The 24,763-nt window shown below is 41.0% G+C and overlaps 1 protein-coding gene across 2 annotated transcripts; it reads left to right on the forward strand.

The window, feature by feature from the left end:
• The first annotated feature begins 310 nt into the window (after positions 1-310).
• Positions 311-23,247, forward strand: mapk14b (mitogen-activated protein kinase 14b). Of its 2 annotated transcripts, none has more exons than XM_084928023.1 (12): positions 311-792; positions 7,313-7,442; positions 11,416-11,474; positions 12,341-12,452; positions 14,084-14,113; positions 14,467-14,514; positions 14,643-14,757; positions 15,609-15,680; positions 18,012-18,091; positions 19,212-19,290; positions 20,897-21,070; positions 21,151-23,247. In XM_084928023.1, the coding sequence occupies exons 1-12, from the start codon at positions 674-676 to the stop codon at positions 21,216-21,218; spliced, it is 1,086 nt and encodes a 361-aa protein (XP_084784149.1). In that variant the 5' UTR covers positions 311-673; the 3' UTR covers positions 21,219-23,247. The 2 variants fall into 2 exon arrangements, with proteins under 2 accessions (XP_084784149.1, XP_084784148.1); XM_084928022.1 differs by lacking the exon at positions 18,012-18,091 and adding an exon at positions 18,604-18,683 and having other exon boundaries at positions 313-792.
• The last annotated feature ends 1,516 nt before the right edge of the window (positions 23,248-24,763 follow it).

Consider the following 24,763-nt stretch of genomic DNA (forward strand, 5'->3'; position numbering starts at 1 on the left):
CCTGTATATTATCAGATATTCCTATTGTTTTTAACTTAAAGCAGGATCTCTGTCAGATCTCTCTCAGATGGTTAAAACGGAGCTCATTTGCTCATCTGATAACTATTTTCATACTTGTATGTTCCACTGCCTGACGTAAACATTTAAAGAGGAGAAACGTGTCGCAATTAACATAACGGGAGGGGGAGATTCCCGCTCCTGTACACGGTGGGGATGGGATATCCCCTAGTTTCCCAATAGCGGCTAATTTCTCGCGAGATAAATTTATCGCTACGTGAGCGCGCACTGGCTGACGTAGGAGCGAAGAGACGTACGCGTACACGTTTCCGCGCGCCCAGCAAAGCGGGGACAGGGCGAAAAATCCAGCGAAAGCCAGACTGAGCTTCCTGACCCCAAAGAGCTTCGTAGGGGAAGTTATCTTCAGACGGCCCTCCCGGCGTGCACGGAGAAGTGGGATTTTACCTGCGCAACTGCACCGAAATTTGCACGACAAGACGGCTGGAGTTTTTTGTTTTGTTTTGGGTTTTCTTTGCTTTGTTCGGGGTCGGCTCCGTGTAGAGTTTTATTGCAGAGCAGCATCACTACCGCACGTCGTGCCGCACAGGGAGGAGAGGAGAGGGCAGAAGTTTCCGCTGGCTTGTTTTGTCACTGCGGGGCTGGTGAATCCGCAGGAATGTCGCAGAAGGAGAGACCCACGTTTTACCGACAGGAGCTCAACAAAACCGTGTGGGAAGTCCCGGAGCGCTACCAGAACTTATCTCCTGTCGGTTCCGGTGCTTACGGATCCGTGTGGTAAGTTGTTGTTGCACAGCAGAAGCGAGCGAGAGAGCTAGTGCACACACACACACAGCGCGATTGCACAACGACCAAACGACTTCCCACCAACCACAGTGGCCCGGGAGAGCTATCTGTCGCCGGGCTGCTTAACCAGCCTGCGCAGGGTGTCCGTGGAAGACACGGGGATATAACTTGTGTCCTTTGTTTACGTCCTAATACTCGGGCCGCGGTAGCTCAGCCGTGCACACTCCCCACAGTAGCTCGCATTTTTTCGGCGGGTGGGGATTGTTTGTGATTTGTGCACGTTTTTTTCTGACTTTGTTGCTTTACTTTCTCGTGTCGCCTGAACAGCCTGGTGTAACTTGTAGCGTACGGTAAGCACAGTGATGGCCCCAGGGCGAAGTTTAACTGCTGCTTTGAAAAAAACAAATCTTTTATCAACAGAAGGCTACATGTGCGGCATGTCTATGCTTGCGTCATCTGGTTTAAAAAAAGAGAAAAGGAAAAAAAGGTGGTGGTGGTTGGTTGGTTGGGGGGCGGGGTGTTCTTCCTTATCAGATCACATCTGTAACAATTACACAGTTTAAGGGTTAACCAGGACGTCACGAAGCACGCGTTTTCCACTTGAAATAATTGCCGTGTTGCTGTATGTGCCGCCTGTCACTTTACACATCCGCACATTGCATATATTATGCATTTCTAGTTGGGTGCAGCCTGCAGAGTACCAGAACGTCACGTGGTTTTCGGAAAGTAGGCCCCCCTCATGCACAGTGAGCGCTTTCTACAGGAGCCCATCCGACGACGTCGACGACTCTAGAATGATGTCATCCTTTCGCCCGCTGTGGTACACGCATGACTCACGGTCCCGAGGTTAGGTAGTGGCATCAGCCCTGACGCCTTCTAGTCAGTACAAAGTCATGGACAGCAGCGGGTCGTAATTACAACTTTACAACTCATTTTGGCTGCACTTTCATCTCTTCAGCTGTTGACTGTAACGGGGTTTTTTTTTAGTGGTGGATGGTGGATGACCTCATTTTGTCCTTAAGACAATAACTGGGTTTGGAAGCACCAGTGCCAAAGCCAAATGCAAGGCATATGTTCATAGATGACCATTGAATGAGGTTTATTCTTGTTACGAATTTAAAATGCACCACTTCCAAGGCAAAATGTGAGCACTGCCATAAGCAGCTAGTTTTTGAAAATTCCTGTGGTTTTTTTTTTTGCTTTTTTTCTGTAAGGAGCTGTCAGCTTTTCTTGTGAAAAACCTTTTGCGTAATGCAACTTCCCAAAAACAAAAAAGAATAAAAAATCTGCAACTAGAGTGGTCCAGAGAGCAGTGTGCCTCTAAAGCCCTTCAGATGGTATCTGGAAAAATATAAATAACCTCATAGCTCCTCCACCAACATGTCACGGCTGTTGGTTAGCTGGGCACATGCTCCCAGGCACTCAGCGGGCCAAGTCTTTGTTGTCTCCACCAAAATGTTGCTTGAGTTCTCCACTCAGTAAAACAGCCCAACAGGCATTAACTGTGTGGATTTTTCATTTGAATTGCCCGATCAACTTTGCACTCGCATACACCAAAGATAATAACACTACTGATATCTACTTATATCTTGGCTGTACTGTTTTTTGAATGACAGACTTGAATGGATAGCCACGGCTGGTGTGGAGTAATAGCTGCTGGCTGGGATTTCAATGTGTCCTTGCACTTTTATTTGTAGGCTTCCCAGCTAAGGGTGTGTGTAGGTACTTTAACACAGAGCAGAAATATTCTTAGCCATAGATAAAAAGAAAAGACAGGCCAGTAAAGAGCACGCTGCTCAGTATCACAAAGCTTTTTAATTTTTTTTTACATATGTATGTTGTAATGTCAGTGTTGTGCAAAGACATACTCTCAGATCCGCAGATTCCCGTTTTCATGGTCACTCTTTCAAAGCATGCTGAGATTAACACTCGTTATTGACAGGCCTAAACTGTTTTTGGCAAATTTGGAACCTAAAGTTTACTCTGCACAGCTCCAGCTGATAATGCAGGGTAAACTCTGGCTCTGCTTACACACATTTCTTATTCATGAAGTTGAAATTCGACCTAAATGATTCTGTTTATATTTATTAAGCTGCAAGTTACAGCTTCAGAACTTCTTTACTTGGAATGATGGCTTTATGTGCTCCTGTTTTGTTTTGTTTTTTTTTTTTTTTTACATTGTCAGACAGCATTTAGCGTTTCATATTTTGCTGATGAAGAAAGAATTGCACAAGGCTCATTATATTCCATACTGTGGCTGGCTCCTTGGGTTGTCACCTCAGAGAAAAGTGCAATGATTTTTCAGCTTATGCCCAAAAGCACCAATTTTGTGACTTTGGTTTTAGCAGCTGGTCATGTGAGGTCTATGACCAAATGCATCAGTGATGTCAGAAAAGTAAACCCCCTCATTTTGGTATAAAGTTATGGATTAGAGTTTGAATCCCTAAAACACAAATACGACTTTTTGCAGTTTTTGTTTTTTTTCCCTCCGACAGCTTTAGCAAGCAAAATCATGGTCTGAATGTCCTGTTGTGCCAAATCTCTGTAGGTAACACTTGCTAGTCAATTTCTTTAGATTTTAAAAACATACTTAAGTTTTCCAACTTCTAAAATTACTTTGATTTGTGAGTGTGACTAGGTGATAGAGTAGACATAGGTGAGTCAACCCCCGACCCCATCTGTAGGTCTGTTAACTGAGCAGGTTTGGAAAATGATTGTGTTAATAACGCCATTGATAAATCAATTAAACGATGATGATTGCTATTATTAGCTGGAATATGGCTCTAATGAGATTATTTCAAAGATCAAGTAAACACGATAAGCACGTAAGCGTGGTTGTAACGTCACCAGATCATTAAGTCACCCCACTTTCCATATTTATTATATTATTTAATGTCTAACATTGATGTTTGAGTGGCCCAGAGGAAATTAAGCCTTATCGCAAGAACTGCTGTGCCTTATGTCATTGTGTGCGCATATTAAAACACTTCCTGCACCACAATGCACTCATCATGAACTGATGATTCGTCCCCAGCTACAGGAAAGCTTGATGATGACGATGATGATTGGGAGTGTGGCATTGACTGCGTTGCTGCTCTGAAATGCAGTCATCAGAACTCACGCTGCTTCTCACCTATTGTTTTACTGGTTTTTCAGGACACGGTGTCCTGCATGACTGTCGTCTTACGGTTGCTTCCTTTCGTGACTGTATACTGAGGATTATGATGCATTGTTGTTCCTAACAAACATACAGGTTAGATGAGGTTCTTTTTTGTTTTTCAGAAAGAGGTGTTACTACCATTTCTCGTTTGACCTGCGCTAAGGTGAAGTATGTGGCTCAAAGTGTTAATGCAACACAGAGAGTAAAAATTGTAATGTGTTGCTTAGGGCTGCCACGATTAGTCGACTAGTCACGATTACGTCGACTATCAAAATCGTCGACGATTGATTTAATAGTCGACGCGTCGTTTGAAGCTTTGTAAGATCACAAAAGATGCAGGAATAAGTAGTAGGATTTAAGAGTGTAATAACGGACTGAAACAGAAGATGGCAGCACTGCATGTACAAGGATGCCAGCTGCCGTTAAACCACGAAGAAGAAGAAGCTGTGTCCCAGAATTCATAGCGCAGCCCAGCTCAGTTTACAACAATGGCGGCAGCTAGTTAGTTTTAATATTACTCTTATTATTCTTTCTGGGTCACAAAATAAACGTTTAACATATTTTTAGGCGAGAATGTAGCTGTGTAAACCTCAAATATCTGCTCAGTTTATCAAGACACCACATATTTTCAAAAGCGCTCCGACGTTTTCGGTGACGTCTGTTACCCACTAGCTCGATAGCTAGCCGGGGGCACGGCTCACCAGAGCCCGTGAGAACACCGGACTCCCGGCAAATAGTTTTCAAACCCACCGCCGTCTTTCTCAGGTTAAATATATATAAGTCACTTAGATAACTTAAAAATGTTATTGTTTGGCTTTTTTTTAGTATTTTATTTGTTCCTGAGTAAATCGGTTTGGCTGAGATTAAAGTTATAGTTTTTACACAGCTGAATAAACGTCAAGCAGACAACTGATTATCAGAAGTGTGAGATGCTCGAGAATATACTCCGGTGTCCCGTTATATTTTAGATAGCAAGGAGTTTATTAAACTTCACCGAAACAATCTGCAAATTTCATTAAAATTTAATAAACTATCATCTTGTCTTTATTTTTAGTTAGCACATACCATAAACACTTAAAGCTGTAAGCTAATGATAGTTATATAAGAGCAGATGCTGCTGGTGCAATAAGCTGTACGCTGTACGTCCAATGGATGCATGATCTGATTAGTCGACTAATCGCAAAAATAATCGGTGACTAGTCGACTATCAAAATAGTCGTTTGTGGCAGCCCTAGTGTTGCTATAATTCTGAGTTTAATCCGTGTCAATTATTTCACCAATAATGAACAGATCATACGTTATGGCTTGTTACTTAAAATGATACTGCGTGTGGTAAGATTTGGCAGTGCCGATCACGTTGATGGCGTACACGAACCCCGTCATGCTCTGATGTGAAATCCAATGTATACATGTATGTGCTCAGATAAAGAGTGCACAAATGCAGCCTTCCAGCTTTCTCGATGCATGTGCACGTCTTACGATTATAAGACAGTTACTACAGACATCTCGACGACTCATCTACAGCACATATTTGCCTGTTTGCTCACTCTGGCCTTCTGTGAGTCAGCGTGCTGCCTCTCTACTTCCCCGTGAAGCCGTTGCTCCTTTTTTAGTCTACGCTTTATGGCCATTTCTTATGGCAGTTCCATTTACTGCTGACTAATTGGATAGTGTATGCTTAGACCCATCTTGTTTGCCCTACAGATTAGCAGCAGTTTGAGTGCGTGTGCCTTTGTTTTGCCATTTAGGATTGGTACACTGTTTACTGACTATGGGTTTTCCCTCACTGCTGACACATTAAAGTTGTTCTGCAAGCCTCTGACATGGAGTACATTGGGTGTGGGAGATTATCTCAGCCTTACTGGAAAAAACATAGTGCTTATCTTAATGTTCTTATTATGGATGTGTTGCACTCTGGGTCATAGCTTTGTCACTCACACAGAATCAGTTTTAACACTTCTCCTGTGCGTGGCGTTGCACTCTCAGCCATAGGCGTGTGCAGTTAAAGGGTCGACAGTTTGAGCAAAGCATTTCAAGAGAAACTGACTCCCATCTCCTTTTAAACTGAAAGGCAACAGAAAAACTGGCCCGCTAGTCTAGTTCTGGTGGTTTCCTTGTGTCACTCCATGCAGTTCCTGCTTTTTGTTTTAGTTGGTCTGCGGTGTAAAAATAACAACAGGAACAACAACGAACACACATATGGGAGCACAGATTTAAAGATGTTGCAATCATCTATGCACGATGTACCGTATCTGACTGACCTGGAAGTAATGTGGTTAATTGTAAGTAGGTTGCCTTCCCTCACAGATAAAGGAAATACAGCAATGTCAAGCTTCTCTTTCACATTGTCTGTCTAATAATCTTAAGAGTCAACCAGTGCTCAATTATTTGTTATTGTAAATAAGTAAAACACGTTCATTTCACTCATCTTTTTCGTGTCTATGCTTTTTGGCGTCTACATTAACCATTACCAGAAATGAAGAAAAATAAAGATCTGTGACATCTCCATCACATTTATCAGGCAGTTGCTAATTTTGAGTTTGCTCGAGTTAAATGAGATATCCAGCACATTGAACCGTTTTGAATTAATCAGCTGTTGAATGTTGACAGTTGTGTAGACAAAAGAGGAAATTGAGGCCACACACTTAATTACAAGACCTTTTTCTTATGTGTTTTTTTTGTGTGTGTTTTGTTCCTGTTACATAAAATGATCTGTTTTGCTGTCTTCCTGTGATAAAAATACTACTAATAATGTTTTGACAGATTGGGCCTTCAAAAAGACGTCAGCCGTGCTTTTCTTGAATGACTGGGGAAAAAAAGAACCAATTCTCCAAATAGAGCTGCAATAACAGACTTTCAGTGGTCAGTCACAAGTGGTTGTGGACATCTTGTGCAAAGTCAGACAGTCAGCTGGGTTACATTAATGTTACAACACTCTAGCATGTAAACAACAGTTTACAGCAGCGCTATAATAGATGAATGTTTTACTCTATCTGGAGACTGCTGATCATCAACCAGCATGTTGTGCAGTTAATTGTTTTTCAGTAATTAGCTGCTGTATTTTCACACTCCTGTGTCATTGCCCACCATGCAGCTGATATTCGAGAACAGGTTCAATCGTGTTCCCTATTCAACTTTAGACTGTAGAGTGTAATAAGAACTGAAACCAAGCGCTTGGTGTTATGTAAGTATTTGCTTTGTTTACTGCGTTAGACACCTACGCAGTCTAATGAAGAATCTCATTGTCAGTTTGAGAAATGTTTGGGTTTTTTATGTGACAGCTGTTGGTAGCGATGCATTTTCTTTTTTCTGTTAAGAGCCCACCCGTTTCACACGTTACCTTTCTTTCAGCTCGGCGTTTGATGTGAAGACGAACCTGAAGGTAGCAGTGAAGAAGTTGTCCAGACCTTTCCAGTCCATCATCCATGCAAAGAGAACCTACAGAGAGCTGCGACTGCTCAAACACATGAAGCATGAAAATGTAAGTCACCTACAACTGGGGAAACATCACCTCCACCTCTCAGCAAGCGGCAGTGATTGCTCGCCTCTTTTTCAGTATTTACACAACATTTATTGTGCATTTAACGTCTAAAGGAATTGTGGCATGCAAGTGGACATGGAAAAGCACACGAGGTTTACAAAAGGATCAGTCGCTTTCGTGACTTCTGACCATATCTTTGAGTTGGTGGATGTAACAAGCCTGATGGATTGATCAGGCTGGATTGATGGCGCTTGAGGGGTTAACTTGCTGAAAAATGACGATGAAAGAGTTGAAAAAACATGTAGCTCGTGCAGGAATTCAAAAAAGGAAAGCATGTAAAGACACATCTATAACATGGTGATAAGTCTGTGTGGTAGGATATTTCTGCTAGCGTCTGCATTGTTTTGACTTTGAGCCACCTACAAAGAAAGGATAGGTACTCTCAGTTTAACATCACAGCATCTGCATGTCAACTACCTGGAACTGACTACAAAACCTTTCAAAAAACAAGAGTTTAACTGTCATGTTTAAACCCCAGTGTTAGTCCTTCTGGTATTTTCATGTGTCAGCATGAGCAGGCACAGGTATACTGTCCTCAGGCAATAACTGTGTATGCTAACAGGACATCACAACGGAGGTTTTCCCCTGCTAGCGTCTAACGCCTATTGCTTGATGTTGCTTGGTGAGGTATGAGTCACCAAATGGGTTTACATCTGCAGCCCCATCACCTACTGTGGTGTCTTTTTTTTAAATCTTATTTTGTAGCTGCAACTTTAAAAAAAAATCTTGCTAAGTATCTCAACTTTTTTGCCTTTGGTGTGAGTTTCCCGCCTATAATCACTGCTTTGGTGTGTGTGTGTGTAGATACTGCACATGCAGACACTTGCCCGCATACAAAACGCAAACATTGTTCCTGGTTTCTGTGCTGTTGCTTCATCCGGGGTTACACTTTTGACCAGAGAGACAGGATCTTTATGTGTTTTGAAATGTGAGCAATTATTTCTCAAGCTGGCGTGCAGATGAAGGCTTTTTGAGTGCTGTGTGGAAACAAATCCACCTGGTGAATGTTGTATATGAGTTTAAATATTTCTAGAAAAGAGGGAAGTGTACAGTGTGAGAAGCGGTTTGCCACTAGCCGTAGGTAGAAATATTTAGATTGCCACAATATATGCAAGTGGACTTTATGAGATATCATCTGCCAGCAGCAGCTGTGAAGTGAAAATTTTCAGAAGGCATGCTCACAGAGGAAAAAACTTTAGCTGTAAGAAGCATGGAAAGTCTTAAAGGGGAAAACCCCCTAACAACAGTACAACAAATCTCACAGTTAAATGAAAGCCCATCTTGTAAAGTTACAGTTTAATGTAATATTAGCTGTATTCTGCACTGTTTAATTAGCTTTAAGAACTCATTGCAGGCGCTCACAGAATTCATGCAATAAGTGTTGAGCAACTCTAGAAGCTATCACAACACATGTTGGGTAGTCTTTCTAACAAATGACAGCTATGAAGTCATTAAATGGAAGATCTGATTTGGGATTGTTGCTACTCAGAGTGTGCCTGTTTGCTCTGATTAGAAGCTGCTGTGCAGAAGTTATTCAAATCTTATGGAAATGTGAGAAAGAAGCGCACCTTTTAGCTTGCCTTACAAGTATTTAGATGAAAGGCCACCTGGAAGAAATGTACACAAGAACACGCCAGATCACTGTAAAAAAAATCCAGGTCTCCTTATTGTGAAAAAAGTTTCATATGAAACGTCATCGCCCATGCCAGAACTTGCTGTGGTTCAGTCCGAGCGCGCTTGGCTCAGCATTCACACATTACTGTATTTTTTTAAAATTCTTTCTTAGATCCTGTTTTTTGCACAAGCCCTGATTTCACTTCTGTTACAACTCGAGCAGTTTTGGAATTAGTGTTGCGCTGTGCGCTGGCACTGTGGGAAAAAACACACCAGTGCATTTGAAAAACAGGTTTTACGTGGAATACGGATTATGGAGGATTATACAGAGTCAGTGCCTGTATCGCTGTGTTGAAGGCAAGACGGTAACATCGCGTAGAAATGTCATTCTGATAAAGAATCTCACTTATCTCGGCGTGAACATGCTGCTGCCAGGTTTTTTGGTGTACTAACAGGAAGAAGAAAAAAAACATCAAGTTGCGGTGGTTTTCTGTTCATAAATCATCTGTGCTTTAATACATATCTGTGGCTTACATAGGGAGGGATTCTGTGTTTTGCTCATGCTGTTGCCAGGAGACTCCCCGAGTTTTGAGTTTGGAAAGCCTGAGTGGACCAATCGGCTGTTTGTTGTGGCCGTGGCCCACCAATCAGCTGCAGATTTAGGTCTTGTGTGGGTGGGTCGCTCCAGTATTTTTACAATACCTATCTACCTCAGTTCCCCTGACTCCAGGGGGTGGGGGTAGCACTCAGGGCTGCTCTCTGCCAGTATATGTATATGCATGCCTGAAGTGTGTGTACAATACACGTACTGCTGAAAGACACATAAATAAGAAGACTTTCTGTTTTTTCTTTCTTTAGTTTATTTTGATGCACCGTGAAGCTGCAGATATTCAACTGTAGTGATTGTATGCATCCATATTTAGTCACTTTCACACATTACGTTGTTTTTTTTTTTCATACAATCACAAACTTATTGTACAAGAGACTGTGGAAAGGGGAGAAGGACCCTGTAAATGCAGTGTATTCTAGGTTAAAGACTCCAGAACACACCCCATCTCTAAAAGCTTTTGTATTGCTAGAGGAAAAAAAGGAATAATGCATCCAGCATTTATAAGCCATTATAAATAACTTTGCATTGTTGGAACCAGCATAACCAGTTGCATGCAGCTTTAACTACCTGAAAGGTGCCTGTGCTGTCAGCTTGGTGGATTATCCTAAATAATGCATCAACCAAATAATGTTCACTACTTCCTTTGAAGAGACGAGGTAACTTAAGCACAGCACGTAGCGCTAACACTAAATTTAACATAAATCAGCAACAAATTCTTTGCTTATTATTGTTGTTTTTTAATTATTATTATTGCTATACTGTGCAATATGCATTGTTTCCTATTAGGGTTTGGAATTGATAAGAATTTAGCGATTTGATTTCTTATCGATTCTCATTGGCTTCACTTTGAGAGGCACCACCATCTCTAAGCAGCATATCAAAGACATTACATTCATGCAAATGAATTACATGGATCTTAGAGGTATTTCCCCTCTTTGTTCTGATCAGTGTTGCGTCATTCGTCAAAAAAAGTAAAGTAAAACAAGCTTTTACACATATCACACAGAAGACTTTTATTAAAAGTAATGCAGTACGTTAATTACACCCAGGAGAAAGACATTTGTTATACTACTCATTACGTTACTTTCATTTTACTCTGTAAAATGAACTGAAACACACTGATACATAATTATAATTTAACAGTATAAACCTGCAGGCTAGCTATTCTAATGAGGACACGTGATCTTTCCCTTTAGTATTTAGGTATGAACACAAAGATGAAAACCAGCACAAAGAGACTTTAAAGCGATTCTACTTTAGAAACACAAACAGGTAGAAAAGGAGGCTGCTGTCTGGCTCTACAAGAACCGTTCTCAATTTCCATCCCTATTTGCAATCCACATTGCACTGGACCCCTACGGCCCCTCCAGTAGTCTGTGGCCTTATGTGGCCTATTTACGGAGAGCACAGCCAAGGCCCTGTGCCAGGCCCTACCTCCTCTTGGCCAGTCTCCTGGCTGGGACCCCAGTTACCGTGATCAGCTGGGATAACATGATCTGTTATTTTGTTTTTTTGTCAGGCAAAATGGCGTTGACAGCCTAGGTGCTGAGATCACTACAGTGCTTAAACCTCTCTTATAATAAGATGGTGATTCAGGGTGGGGTGTTTGCTTATTTAACTAAATTAAACTTCACACACCAACCAGTTGCTAACTGTCTCTAACCTCTGACCTCTCGGTTTTTCCTTCAGGTGATCGGCCTTTTAGATGTTTTCACACCAGCGACAAGCTTAGAGGAATTTAACGATGTGTAAGTCACTCTTTCTTTCTTTTTTGCTCTCTGCTTTTCTCCTTCTTACTCTTTCAGTTTGTTTATTTTCTTGCTTTCTGTCTCAGCATCTATAAGCTTCACTTTTTACACAATGAAAGCGTTTGTGCCAGCAGATAATCGCAAGATTACCTCGATAGCCAAAACTAGTTAGAGATGCACGAGGATTCTTAACTTCATGAGGGAGCAGCATGTGGCGAGTGGTGCCAAGGTGAATGTAGGGTGAACATGTGCTCCTAAGGAACATCACAGCTAGTCTCCATGGTAACAGCCATCTGGCAGTGTATGTGTGCAGAATAGTCAATCAGCGTCCTTGAATTCTCTGCATGGTGTAACGTCATCAGCATGTTGCACATTTGTGGAAATGTGAGATGAACCTCAACGCGATCTCATACACGAGGTGAAGTTTAGCCAAAGACGTGGTGCTTATCTTTTCACATGACCATTAACGAACACCTCGTTCTTTGACAACGACCTTGGACTAGTGCTGTGTGATTAAAGAGGTCATATATATACTACAATCACTGCTGGCCTCATTCAAGTGGTTTACTTTCTGTTTAAATATTTTGCTGTTGAGAAAAAAAAGTGTGTTTTTTTTCTGTTGTGTTGTTTTTCTGTATTCAACACTTTAATCTTGCCAACTTTTAAGTTGCCACATTTAGAAATAATTCTTACAGAAAATGATGAATGATTTTTTATCAAAAACACCGTTAGCTGCACTTTACACAGACATGCTAATCTGCAAAAATTAAATCTTTAAAGTTTAAACTAAATAAAGCTGCAGCAGAAATCAAAGAGAGACTTTCCTGAATTATAAGATTACATCTGGTTGGCTGTTTGATTTGCAGGTACTTGGTGACACACCTAATGGGGGCAGACCTCAACAACATCGTGAAGTGTCAGAAGCTCACGGATGACCACGTCCAGTTCCTCATATACCAGATCCTCAGAGGCTTAAAGGTAAGCGAGGCCCTCATTTTCAACTCAAAACTGGCCGCTCCTAAAAGTTGACTTGCATTCAATCTGTGCAAAAGCGGTGCCTCGTGGAACCAGGCAAAGCTGACTCACTAGACCACAGATGCATCTGCATTGTTCTGCGTTTAGACCAGCTGAATTCTAGTTGGCAGTGAGGTTTCTGTGCCACTCTTGTGACTGTTTTTTGTTTTGTTTTTTTTTAAATTTTCTGCAAACAGTGGCAACTGAAAGTGAATGGATAAAATTCAACAGTTCCTCTTTTGCAGATTGTTGCAATGCAGGAAAGAACAAATGCTGCTCAGTTGAGTCTTAACACAGACTGTAAAAAGTTAACTGGATACAGCTACAGCTAGTAAAATACTGGCTTTTGTATTTGTAATGTGAGCAAACCATGTATGATTACAGCCTATTACACACTTGATTTTGTTGTTCCATGAAAGTGTTATCTTTGTCAATCACTTGTTTACGCCACTTGTTGAGAGCAAGCAGATATGTCAGAGTTGCTGTGATTGTGTTGGTGTAGTTACATTTCAGAGGAGAGAACGGTTTTGAAACTTTGGCTTATATTTGTGGATCTAGACAAAGCATATGATAGAGTGCTAAGAGAGGAACTGTGGTACTGCATGAGGAAGTCAGGATGGTGCACAACATGTATGAGGACAGTGGTGAGGTGTGCAGTACGAGTGACAGAAGTGTTCAAGATGGGGATCAGGGATCTGCTTCGTGTTTGCAGTGGTGATGGGCAGAATGGCAGATGAGGTGTGCAGTAGGGGTGTCCGCTGACTGTGATGTTTGCAGATGATACTGTAGTCTGTAGTAAACATGGAGAGGTGGAGGTATGCTCTGGAGAAGAGGCATGAAACTCAGTAGAAATAAGACAGAATACATGTGTGTGTCAGTGAGGGAGAGACAGGTGTAATAGTGAAGATGTGTAGAGGCAGTAGAGTTAGTGAAGGTGGACAGATTCAAATACCTGGGGCCAACAATCTAATGCAACAGACAGTGCACAAGAGAGGAGAAGAAGAGAGTGCAGGCAGGGTGGAGTGGGCGGAGACGTGTGTCATGGGTCATCTGTGACAGAAGGATAGCAGCAAGAGTGAAAGGGAAGGTAAGACCTGCTGTACAGTTTTTAGACGGTGGCACTGACAAAAAGACGAGAGGCCGAGCTGAAGATGTTACAATTTTAACTGAGAGTGACCAGGATGGAGATAATGACCATGTCACAAGGACAGTTTCAAGTTGAGCAGTTTGGAGACAAAGCTAGACAGGCAAGGCTAAGATGGTCTGAGCATGTGCAGAGGAGGGAAAGTGGATACACTGGGCGAAGAATATGGACCTCAGAGAAAATTTATGGACAGAAGAGGAGGCTGAGGCAGATGATTGGCTACGAAGGAAGATGTTAGTGGTATTTCTGAATGATTACTATTTAAAGAAATGTACACTAGTTATGTTGATGTTCTGCTCGTTTTATCGCTTGGGAGTTCAGCTGGTGTACATTTAAAATGACATAAGCTAATACACACTAATGTAAGTGATGTGTTTTTTGTGACTGCATGCTTTCCATATGGATGGATGCATTTGCATTTAAATATTTTTATGTTCTTTTCCCCCTACAGTACATCCACTCTGCAGATATCATCCACAGAGTAAGTGATGGCCTCACTGAATGTGTCAGTGTCTGCAAAGAAAAACAGTCCAATGCTGGTTAAACTGAACAGAACAATTAATGGCACTTTAGTTTTTCTGGATGGTGTTTTATTAAATCTATACACTAGAGCTTGAAGTAATCAGATTAACACAACAATAAAATAAAAATTTGGTTTGGAATGTTTTATGTTTCTGATTGTGGAATAAAAATATAATTGAAGGAATGAGTGCAAAAACAAAAAACATACACAAATGTTTGCAATATGATGACATGTGTAGCAATACCAGCAGGATGTCTCCCTGTTGTTTCTAAATTCTCATCTGGACTCTTTTTTTTCCCCTCTCTCCTCAGGATTTGAAGCCCAGTAATCTGGCTGTGAATGAAGACTGTGAGCTTAAGGTGAGGAGACTGATTGTTTCAGATCCAAGCTTCACCATATGCGATATAACTTGCTGTAGAGCTAAAGGTGCTCAGTCATGTCTCATTTGGTTGTCTTTATGTCGCCTACGCATCGTTGCATCACTCAGATCCTGGACTTTGGTTTGGCACGGCACACGGATGATGAAATGACAGGATACGTAGCCACACGGTGGTACCGCGCCCCGGAGATCATGCTCAACTGGATGCACTACAACATGACCGGTACGCACACTGACATTCAATCATGTTTTGAGTGCAGTTTCATAAAACTGTGTTGAAATAGCTTTTTGCACATCTGTTACAAGTCAAGAGTCATGCGTTTACAATGATGTGGGGGGGGGGGGGTTATGTGTGCAGTGATCATACAAGGATACTAAGTTTTTTCTTCTCTATAAATAAGGAGACAACTTTAGAGAAACTAGGACAGCTTTTCAATTTTCTTGTTTATTCAACATGATGTTTAGAGGCCTTTTCATCAGCCTAAATCATCCAAAACAGACGTTTGCCTTGCTGAGTGCCATTTAGTTCTGCTTCACACTTTCTTTACAAAGCATTAAGTGGTGTTGGTGTAAATGGGCAAATAAACGAATGTGGACTTAAACTGTGCAAGCTGTTTAGCTGTGCTTTTGAGCTGTGCCTTCCCCAGCAGCTTTGAAAAGTTTGGTTTGTGAAAAAAAAAAAATAGAATTTGTTGTCATTATGTCGTAAAGAAATTCTCTTCCTATTTAACAGTGAGAGTTATTGAATTAAACGTCGCCCATGTAACACAACATAATGCAACGCAGTTCGTTCACAGTTTCATAAATTGTCAGGATGCTGTCACAAAACTGCAGTCTCAGCTCTCATCAGGAAGCAGCGTTTAAATCTGAAAAGAACAAGGCAGACTTCGTTGAATTCACCGCAAGTAGTGAAGATTACAGGATGATACCATTACATCGTTGCATTTGCATATGCATGTGCAGCATGCACGTACAGCTGTGTTGTTCTGCATTATGCTGAAAAGCTTGGATTTGTGTCATATCTAAAGGATTTGTTGAGATGCATGTTTGAAATGATTTCTTTTTATTTAATAGTGGATATCTGGTCGGTGGGCTGCATCATGGCTGAACTACTTACAGGACGGACGCTCTTCCCTGGCACAGACCGTATCCTTCCACCTCTGCTGCTAAAATAAATGTCAGATTGTAGCCAGCCTGCAGGTCTGTGTTAGATTAGGAGGAGGTACTGGTTGAGTTCAATCTGCTTATATGCACACGGTTTGCAAATATGTATTAGACTAGTTATATAAGAATTGTTGTCCAGTGCACTCACTGCCAGGCTCTCACAGAATCTATTGCTGCAGCACTGTTGCAAGCACAGACAAAAGCACCATTTTTACCTTTTTCAGGCTGACTTAAAAGCATTGCTGAGTATTGAATTTAGTGAGCTACATGCCAGAATAGCCAGGAAAGTGTGTGTGTATGTGCATGATATGCACACACACACTCTCATATGGAGTTAATAGTGCCCTGTGGTCTATGACTCAGTGCTGCCCACTTTTATCTCCACTGCTTTTCCACGATACACTACCTTCCTGTTTCCCTCCCACAAAACCCTTACACACCAGCAGAGCTGTCATGTGATTTGATATAAAAACATACCGGAAAACCCTGTAAATTAGCGCGCGCGCACACACACACACACACACACACACACCTTTAAATATAGAAGGTAGCATACGCCACCAAGTTGGTGGTTTTGTTAAAGATCAAAATCTGTTTCATAACGTGTTCATAATTCCTGCTCTAACTAATCAATCAGCCGATCTACACCTTCTTCGCTGCATGCCTTGCAGGGGTATGTGTGCTTGAATGTGTTGAAACTGCTTTGTGATGTAGTGGAGCTACCAACCCACAGTGCTTGTTTGAATATACAGCAAGCAGTCTTTCTGGTCTGTCTCCTTTTACTTGTCTGAATGGAAGCTGATCTCTGCACATGAGTAGAATGGGAGGGATTGTGGATACAATGCATCTCATTAGCCTTTGTACAGTGTAAGTACAGGTGCACTCCCATAGCACTGGGATTAAAAATGTTAAATAGTAGACATACTACAACTATATGTGGTTCATATTGTGGGTACTAGGTAGTAGTGTGTCAACAGTAGCATGAGCAAATCACTTCAAACTGCTCGTTAGATGTGATTTAGAGAATTCTTGGCATGCTTTCTGGTGACATTTTTGCAGAGTGGAGACGCAGTAATTAGTTCATTTATTTTTGTTGATGGATCAAATGATTATCTGAAACTTTGTGGACAATTATTTTATAGTTTCAGCTTGTCTGCACTAAGAATTATAAACACTCTATTCCAGATTCTCAATTTTTTGTAGATTCAACAGTCTGTGATGGTTTTATCACTGTTTATAAGATTTACACGGTGAGTTATAATCACTAGTTGCACACCTAATTTTATGCATATTCATCTATCCATTTTCTACCGCCTGTCTGGGTTCGGGTCATGAGGTCAGCAGTCTGAGCGGAGATACCCAAACTTCCCTTACCGCAGCCATTTCTTCCAGCTCATCTGGGGGGGGGGGGATACGAAGTCACAGGGTATGCCTAGGAAGGATTCAGGAGGCATCCTAGTCAGATGTGCGAATCACCAAACTGCCTCCTTTCGATGTGAATGACCCCACACCTCACCCTGTGGTGATTTGGTTAATCAATAAAACGACGGTTTAGCTTTTATTATGAGCCTTCTCTTCACAACAACAGGTCGATGCATCCGTATCACTAGAGACACTGCCCCAGTCCGTATGTCAATCTCACCCTCCAGTCTTCCCTCAATCGTGAGCAAGATCCTCAAGATACTTGAGCTCCTCCACCTAGAGTAGTATCTCATCCCTGACCCAGCAGACAGATGAGAAACAAAAACAAGGACTTCTTTAGACACTAACAAGAATTCAGGTAGAAAACAACAGGAATTACATTTATGAAAGAGCATGCCCAGAATAAAAGCAGCTTTCAAAAACGTCCATGTTCAACTCACATGAGTCTGAGGGATGAAAATTCCAGCCAGACTTTCTGTTTTGTTTGTGATGGGTGAAGTAGAAGTTTTGCTTTTCCCTTTTCACCACAGCAGGCACAGAAACTACAGCACTGTAGCCTGTTAGCTCCACCAATGTCACCTCCAACTCTGATTGCTTCTGGTCTTTCATTTATAATTTGCTTTGATATTTTCTCTTGCATCTACATTCAGTCATTTTTAAGTACTTTAATACTTCACACAGTCACAGTAAGTGATATAGTAATATTCAACTCATCTGTGAATATTTATCAGTGTGACGTTGTATGATTTTAAGTTGGTGCTTGATATCTTTTATTTTGAATAAGTGGACCGTTATCAGTTACAGGCGACAGCATCGACAGTTGTACCTCTCACCCCTCTGTCCCCGTTACGTCCTCCATCCTTTCTGTTTTCCTTCATGTGAGTGTGGTAGATATTGATCAGTTGAAGCTTATAATGATGCTCGTCGGAACGCCAGGGCCCGAGCTCTTGATGAAAATCTCTTCAGAGTCTGTGAGTGCCATCCCATCCAGTTTTGTTTTATTTATTTGTTTTTTCCTTTTCTTTTGCATTGCCCATCCTCCCTGTTGCCTTTGTGTTGCCCTGGCTCTTTATTTTACGACCTGGTGTCAATGCTACTACCTCTTAGCTGCACCTGTTTTGCTCTTAACACTCTGCTTTTATCCCATTTGAGCACAGTGCTTTGATTTCTGCTTCTTTCCAGCATGCACTACGACTTTTTTCAGAGCCCCGCTGATAACTTTTGTGTGACAGTAACAAAAACGTTAGTGCCAAACTGGGCCACAGTGTTCGTGATTATCTGAATATAGGTTGCAGACAATGAAGGTTTTCTTTATATTAAAGTTTAGAAACTGTCTTCCTTTCTTTCACATCCTCCTCATCCTCACCCCATGTGTGTTCCCACCCCAGTCCCTATCCTTTCTATACATCCACCTTCCTAACTACACCTGCTCTTTGATGTGCTGACCTCCATGTTATGATACCCCTTGACTCAGAAGGTTTAGATATAAACCAGCTGCAGCAGATAATGCGCCTGACAGGGACGCCCCCAGCCTCCCTAATAAGCAGGATGCCCAGCCACGAGGTGAGACAAGTTCCCTTCGTCTTCCCACATGCCCCGTCTCTTCCCCACAGCCGGAATCAGGGCCATGCTGCAGTCATCCATCAGCTGATAGCTACATTACTGTTTAGAGATAAATGCAGCTAGACTTGATGTTTAAAATATATCCTACCAGTTCCTTTCTGCATACTGTCCTCTGCTCTCACGCCACACATTCCCTTTTTCCTCTTTGACTTGTCATGCTTGTCACAGCAAGGCTTATGAGAGTGCTCTGCCAGTGCAGCCAGCGTGTTCTGATCATCTATCCTATTTGACTATGAAAATAATACCACAGTGTTTATGTAATGCATGTGATTTGGGTGTTAGTTAAAATGCTTGGAACATGGCTTAATGGGAGGATGTACAGTTTGTCTTGCAACAGGCAAATTCAGTTTAGCATTGTAGTTCTATTGAAATATTGCAAGTTTTTACAGTTTAAAAGCTGCCTTATTACTTGGAAATCTTCTGCAGTTTGCTTTTACAGTACACTTCTTTGTTTCTGTTTTCTCACAGGCGAGGAACTATATCAACTCACTTCCCCAGATGCCAAAGAGAAACTTTGCTGACGTGTTTATTGGTGCCAACCCTCTTGGTAAGTTCCTCTTTCAGAATGACACCATTGGGTTAGGCTGCTATTGGCTCACTGGCTCCCTCTAGTGGTGGTAGTTATAATAATGGGGGGGCGGTTTCATCTGTATTTGTTTTGGCAAGATTTTTTTTTTATCACAGTGGGGGTTTTTTTTAGCTTTAGCTAGTGCAAAAGGAAAAACAATTAGCACTGGCATGAAATAACAGTGTCTCATTTGCTCTGCTTTACATGAAGCATTTGTGCTTGTATGTGTAGTTACTGCACAAAGACCAGCTCCACGCCAGGAAAAACCCTGATTGCTATGCATGTTAAATCAATCAAGTTAAAAAAAAAAACACAGAATGGATACAGGTGACAGCCGAGTTGGATTAGTGAAGGGTGCTTTCTCATGTGCATCTCGTACCACATCAGGAAATTATTTCACGTAACCAATGTCAAGTTATGTAACGTGAACAAGCTACATTAACTTTTGTCACCTCGAGTCATAAAGAGCTCTTCAGCAGATAATCTAGGGGATGTCACTGTAGGATTATTCCGTCACTGACTTGATGCATTTTACAGCACGCAGTATTTGTATAAATGCTTTAGATAAAATGCTTTTAGACTGGGGATGTTCCTGGTGACTGATTTTCTAGTCGACTAAACGAGGAAAAAAAATTAGACTAACCAACTACTCTTAAACTAAGAGACTCTGGTATCAAGTTTTGGAAACTGTTTAATGTCAAAAACTCTGCAAAGCTGCATTATGAATGACGCACGCAGATAAAAAATTCATGATAACCACTTAAAAAAAAAAAAAAAAAGTCCTCCAGCTTGTCCAGGGAAAAATTGATGCATTCCCCGACCGTATTATCTCGACTTGGTCCCGGGTCTCCTCTGGGCCTCCTCTCGGTAGAACATGCCCAGTCGGAACCCTTTACCCAGGGGTCGACATCATGAATGACTGAACTCCTCACCCTATCAAAAGCCCATCCACCCATCAGGGAAAGCTTATTCCCCCCGTTTGTATGCATGATGTCATTTTTTCTCCTTTAAAAAAACTAACAGTAAAAGCGTTAACCCCCAAAATCGGGCCCAGATTAATAGATTTATGGTGTTTCTCAGCAACCATGCTCCATCTGGTGGAAGATGGCTGCATAACATTAGGACAAAAGACTTTATTGGCATTGGGTATCAATTAAAATGTAAAACAATTGGATTAAACGACCCGTACATCTGGTACCGACTAGGTACCAGATCACACACAGTTTCTTCAAAGTCTTCACTGCATACAGTCATGTGAAAAAGAAGGTTTTCACAAGACTCTGTGCAGTGCTGTGAAAAACTAAGCACACCCCATGATTCAGTAGTTTATAGAAGCTCTCTTAAGGTCCCAGCACAGCATTTTAATGGAGCTGGGATCACTGGAATCAAAGTGTTTAGTATAGGCTGACCTTTTTTCTTACACAAACAGAAGCTGATGCCATTATTTGAAAGGCTGCCCATAGTTAATATGAGCATCGACCGTGGTCACAGTACATATATTGACAGAAAAGTTAGCATTCTGGACCTTTTTGCTCTGACCTGTAGTTTTTCTCATACTCACCTTTGTCTCCTTTCTTTCTTTTAGCGGTGGATTTGCTGGAGAAAATGTTGGTGCTTGATACAGACAAGCGGATCACAGCATCTGAGGCTCTGGCCCACCCTTACTTTGCCCAGTATCACGATCCAGATGACGAGCCTGAAGCAGAGCCTTACGACCAGAGCTTTGAAAGCCGTGAGCTGGAAATTGAGGAATGGAAAGGTGAGTTGTTAGAAACCAAATAGATTTTAAAGGTTATTTATTCTGTACGTTGGAAAGTAATTTCAATTATCTGTTCTCAGCCTTAACCTACGACGAGGTCATCAGCTTCGTGCCACCATCTTTCGACGAAGACGACATGGAATCTTGAGGAGGAAGCGGCTCTCTTCCACGATTTGTTTTCCAAGAAACACTCTCTAAAGACTATCGGTCTCATGTGACTATCTGCCACTTTCCTCATACACGCGCACAGCGATGACATTCAAGTGCCTGCCGTCATTCATATGTGGGGGGGACGTTGCGCTATCAGGGAAACGAAAACAAAAAACTTGACATCGTGTTCATACCGTCCCCTGCTCTGCTGTTTTGTTTTTCTTAACATGAATCCCACCGTGCTGAGGTAGACTTTAACTCTCCTTATGCATTAGTAATTTTTTATCTCAGACATATATTCTTTATATTCTGTCCCTTATTCTACATACACAGCAACAAATAAATAAAAAAGAAAACATTACATGTCAGTATCTCCAGGCAAATTGTAATAACGGAACATCTATTATGTATTTTATTAAAAAAAATATGGTTGAAAATAATGCTGTAGGACAACAATTCTGGAAAGTTTTAAACCATGCTGAGTGTGAAGTGTATCTTTTGGCACATTTTAAATTCTGTTATTTCTACGAGTACATAGAACTATGTAGATACTACAGAAACAGTATTTGTACATAAATCTTTCTGGGAAAAACGGCTACCACACGTGTAGTACTGAGGCTCGTCAGCCGCCCACATTGACAGTTTGTTCTAGAATGGCATATAAACCGATACTGTGTGTAATTTATTTAGAATATGTATAGGATACGCCAAAATATGTAAAATATTCAGCCCAGTATGGAAAATTCAAGGCTTCATATTTCTTAATGATTGAGTTTTACACATGGCAAACCCCCCCCCCCCCCTCCCAAGGAGAGCATTTCCCACGTGTTCATTTTCATCTATTACTTTAGTAAGCTTCTTCCGTCTTCTCGCACATGTGTTGTTTCACATGAATGTTTCAGCGAACAGCCACCAATCTTTGCAGTTTCACCACAGCATGTTAAAGCCAGAGTTCTTGGCGTACTAGTTTATTCAAATTTTAATGTTTTTCCATCACAACGTCAGCCGACAATGTAATTTAATCATATTGCATTTATGAAACAGTACTATTAATGTTTATGGAATGTTTGGGGCGCCAGTTTGCGCCGTATATTTATGATCTTTTCTTATATTGTTTGTATATTGATGTAAAAGAGAATATTATTTGTCAGAATTTAAGGTTGTTTGTATTATTTATGGAGAGCTTATTGTATTAGTATCCAAATGTGTCATTGATAATTTCATAGATCACTTGAGCCACAGTGGCTACAGCTTTCATATCAAGAGCCGACAATGTTATCAAGAGATCGTTTGGAATCAGTTTGATACATTCTGCTCAGTTTGCTAAATTACCGTTGCTGAGGTTGTGTTTACAGCGCGCCTTGATTCACGGCCCAACAAATTATCACAATTTTTTAAAAAAAGAAAACATATCCTGTAATGGTGGCATATAAGTCACCATTTATTGACTAACAAACCACTAAACTATTTCTTTAGTGTGAAGACTTTTATGACAAAATGCTTCCAATGTGAAGCGTTTGAAAAGTCAGACACGCAAGCTGTATCCACAGTTGCTCTGCCTCTGGCACCCAAACAATATCAGACATCATTCATGTTTGATTTCAGCCGCTTGTTTTAAATGTAGTGATTTTTCTAATGTATTATTTTACTCTTTGTGTGCTAAATCAAGATTTCATGTTATTCTGTGATTCTGTAATGATTGTTTTATAAGCAGCACCAGAAGCCTGTTAGAGTAATTTCGGGGGGGGGGGTGTCACATGTATGCAGGAAAGTGCATATGTTTACTCACTGGATGCTGAAGGGCAATGCCGAAGCCTCATATTTTATCATTTTTAAACAACTGCATTGATTTAGATAGGATATTTATTTTGTCCATATCCCGATGTCAGTAGTAAATTTGGTTACACTTCGTCTGCCTGAAATATGTTTTTCTGGGGTTTTTTTTTTTTTGACCACATGTATCAAGATAGCAGGCCACGCCACCTGTAAATACCACCATTAGAAAATAAAGCCTACTATTTTTCAAAGCTGTAACAGAATTCATTCATTGGGTGAGCTTTTGCCTTGTTTTTTCCTTTTTAAGCATGTCACCATTGGATGGCAGCATAGCACAAGTAGAGCAGAGCTTGTCTGTCATCTGGTGTGTGACGGGTTGAAAGCCTGCTGGGCTTTTCAGAGAAACTCCAAGATCCCAGTGCACTTCAGACTCAGCAACACTCTCTCAGAAAAAATCTGCTTTATCTTAAAGAAAAAACGCCTAAACACAAACAAAGCCACATAGATTAGGCTGTGCATGTGAGGAGTGATCCAAACAGCCACTCCACAGATACACGGCACAACAGTGACAGAGACGTTTTAACAGAACAAGGATCGGCTGCACACCTGCATTTAAGGTTAAAGGATGCCAGTGTTCACAGTTTGCTGTGCTTTGCTCATTTGACAACTCACATAATCGATAGTCCAAGACCCCTATGATGTAGATGCTGAAAGAAGTAGCAGGATGACTTCTGAAGTGCAGGGCTCTCCACTCCGATGCAGATGAATGCTGCAAAACTGATCACAGTTCTTCACAGTGCAAAGGGATAATGAGCCGAAACAACTTGCAAAAGGAACCTAAGAGCTTTTCAAGGCTAATTGTGATATTCTTCAATGGCCAAGTCAGTTACCTGGTCTCAACCAAACAGAGCATGAATTTCACTTATTAAATACAAAACTGAAGTCAGAGAAACCCACAGAAAAGCAGCAAATGAAGGTGGCTGCAGTAAAAGCAAACACATTTGGTGACGTTCAAGAATTCTAGAGTTCAGGTAGACATTGACTGCAAATGATTTAGATCCAACTATTTAACTTAATCCTTATAGTTTAGAAAAAGCTACAAGAGACCTTTCCAACTTGTGTAAATCTACAGTTCTCTTTCTTAGATCTTCACTCTGTTCTTATTCCATTGTTCTGAGTACTGATCTTATCATAAATCATGATCACAGATAAGAATTGTATGTATGTATATATTTGATTTATATATATATATTTATGTATGAACCCTATGTATTCTTTTAGACTTTTAGACCCTGTATCGATTACAGAAAATCCAAGATAAATTCAAATCAACACTTGTTTTTTTAAATTAATTAAAGATTTATTCTGTACAGTCATTCCACCCTGGAAAAAGAATCATTTAAAGAAATCATCAACAGCCCAAAATTACCATGAAATTCATATCCACAGATTGGCCACATCCAAATCCAGATTCTCTGAGCCATACTATGTTACTTTACGCCATATTTACTGCCAGTGCAAAACTGAAAAACAATGGTAGTAAAAAAGACAAAAACTCTTATTTCCCAAAATACAATCCCCACTTCATTTTCTTTCTGGTAGTTTCCATCACATTTAACAAAATCTCCAAAGCTTGTGACTTTGTAGTGACTTTCCCTAATGAGTATGGCATTAGACAGGTTAACCTGCTACTAAGTACAACAGCAAAGCATTCCCATCATATCCACAGTGCAAAAGCCAGGATTTAAAAATTTGCCTGGCCTACAA

The sequence above is a fragment of the Perissodus microlepis genome, chromosome 5 (assembly GCF_051167445.1).
Source record: "Perissodus microlepis isolate ML-2025 ecotype Zambia chromosome 5, ASM5116744v1, whole genome shotgun sequence".
Classification (NCBI taxonomy): Eukaryota; Metazoa; Chordata; class Actinopteri; order Cichliformes; family Cichlidae; genus Perissodus; species Perissodus microlepis.

What these genes read in the sequence shown, in the direction of transcription:
- mapk14b (XM_084928023.1), top strand. Translation starts at nt 674, where the DNA reads ATGTCGCAGAAGGAGAGACCCACGTTTTACCGACAGGAGCTCAACAAA. An exon ending in GCTCTTCCCTGGCACAGACC is followed by an intron (nt 15,681 to 18,011) that starts GTATCCTTCCAC and finishes TGAGTGTGGTAG; the next exon opens with ATATTGATCAGTTGAAGCTT. An exon ending in TATTGGTGCCAACCCTCTTG is followed by an intron (nt 19,291 to 20,896) that starts GTAAGTTCCTCT and finishes TCTTTCTTTTAG; the next exon opens with CGGTGGATTTGCTGGAGAAA.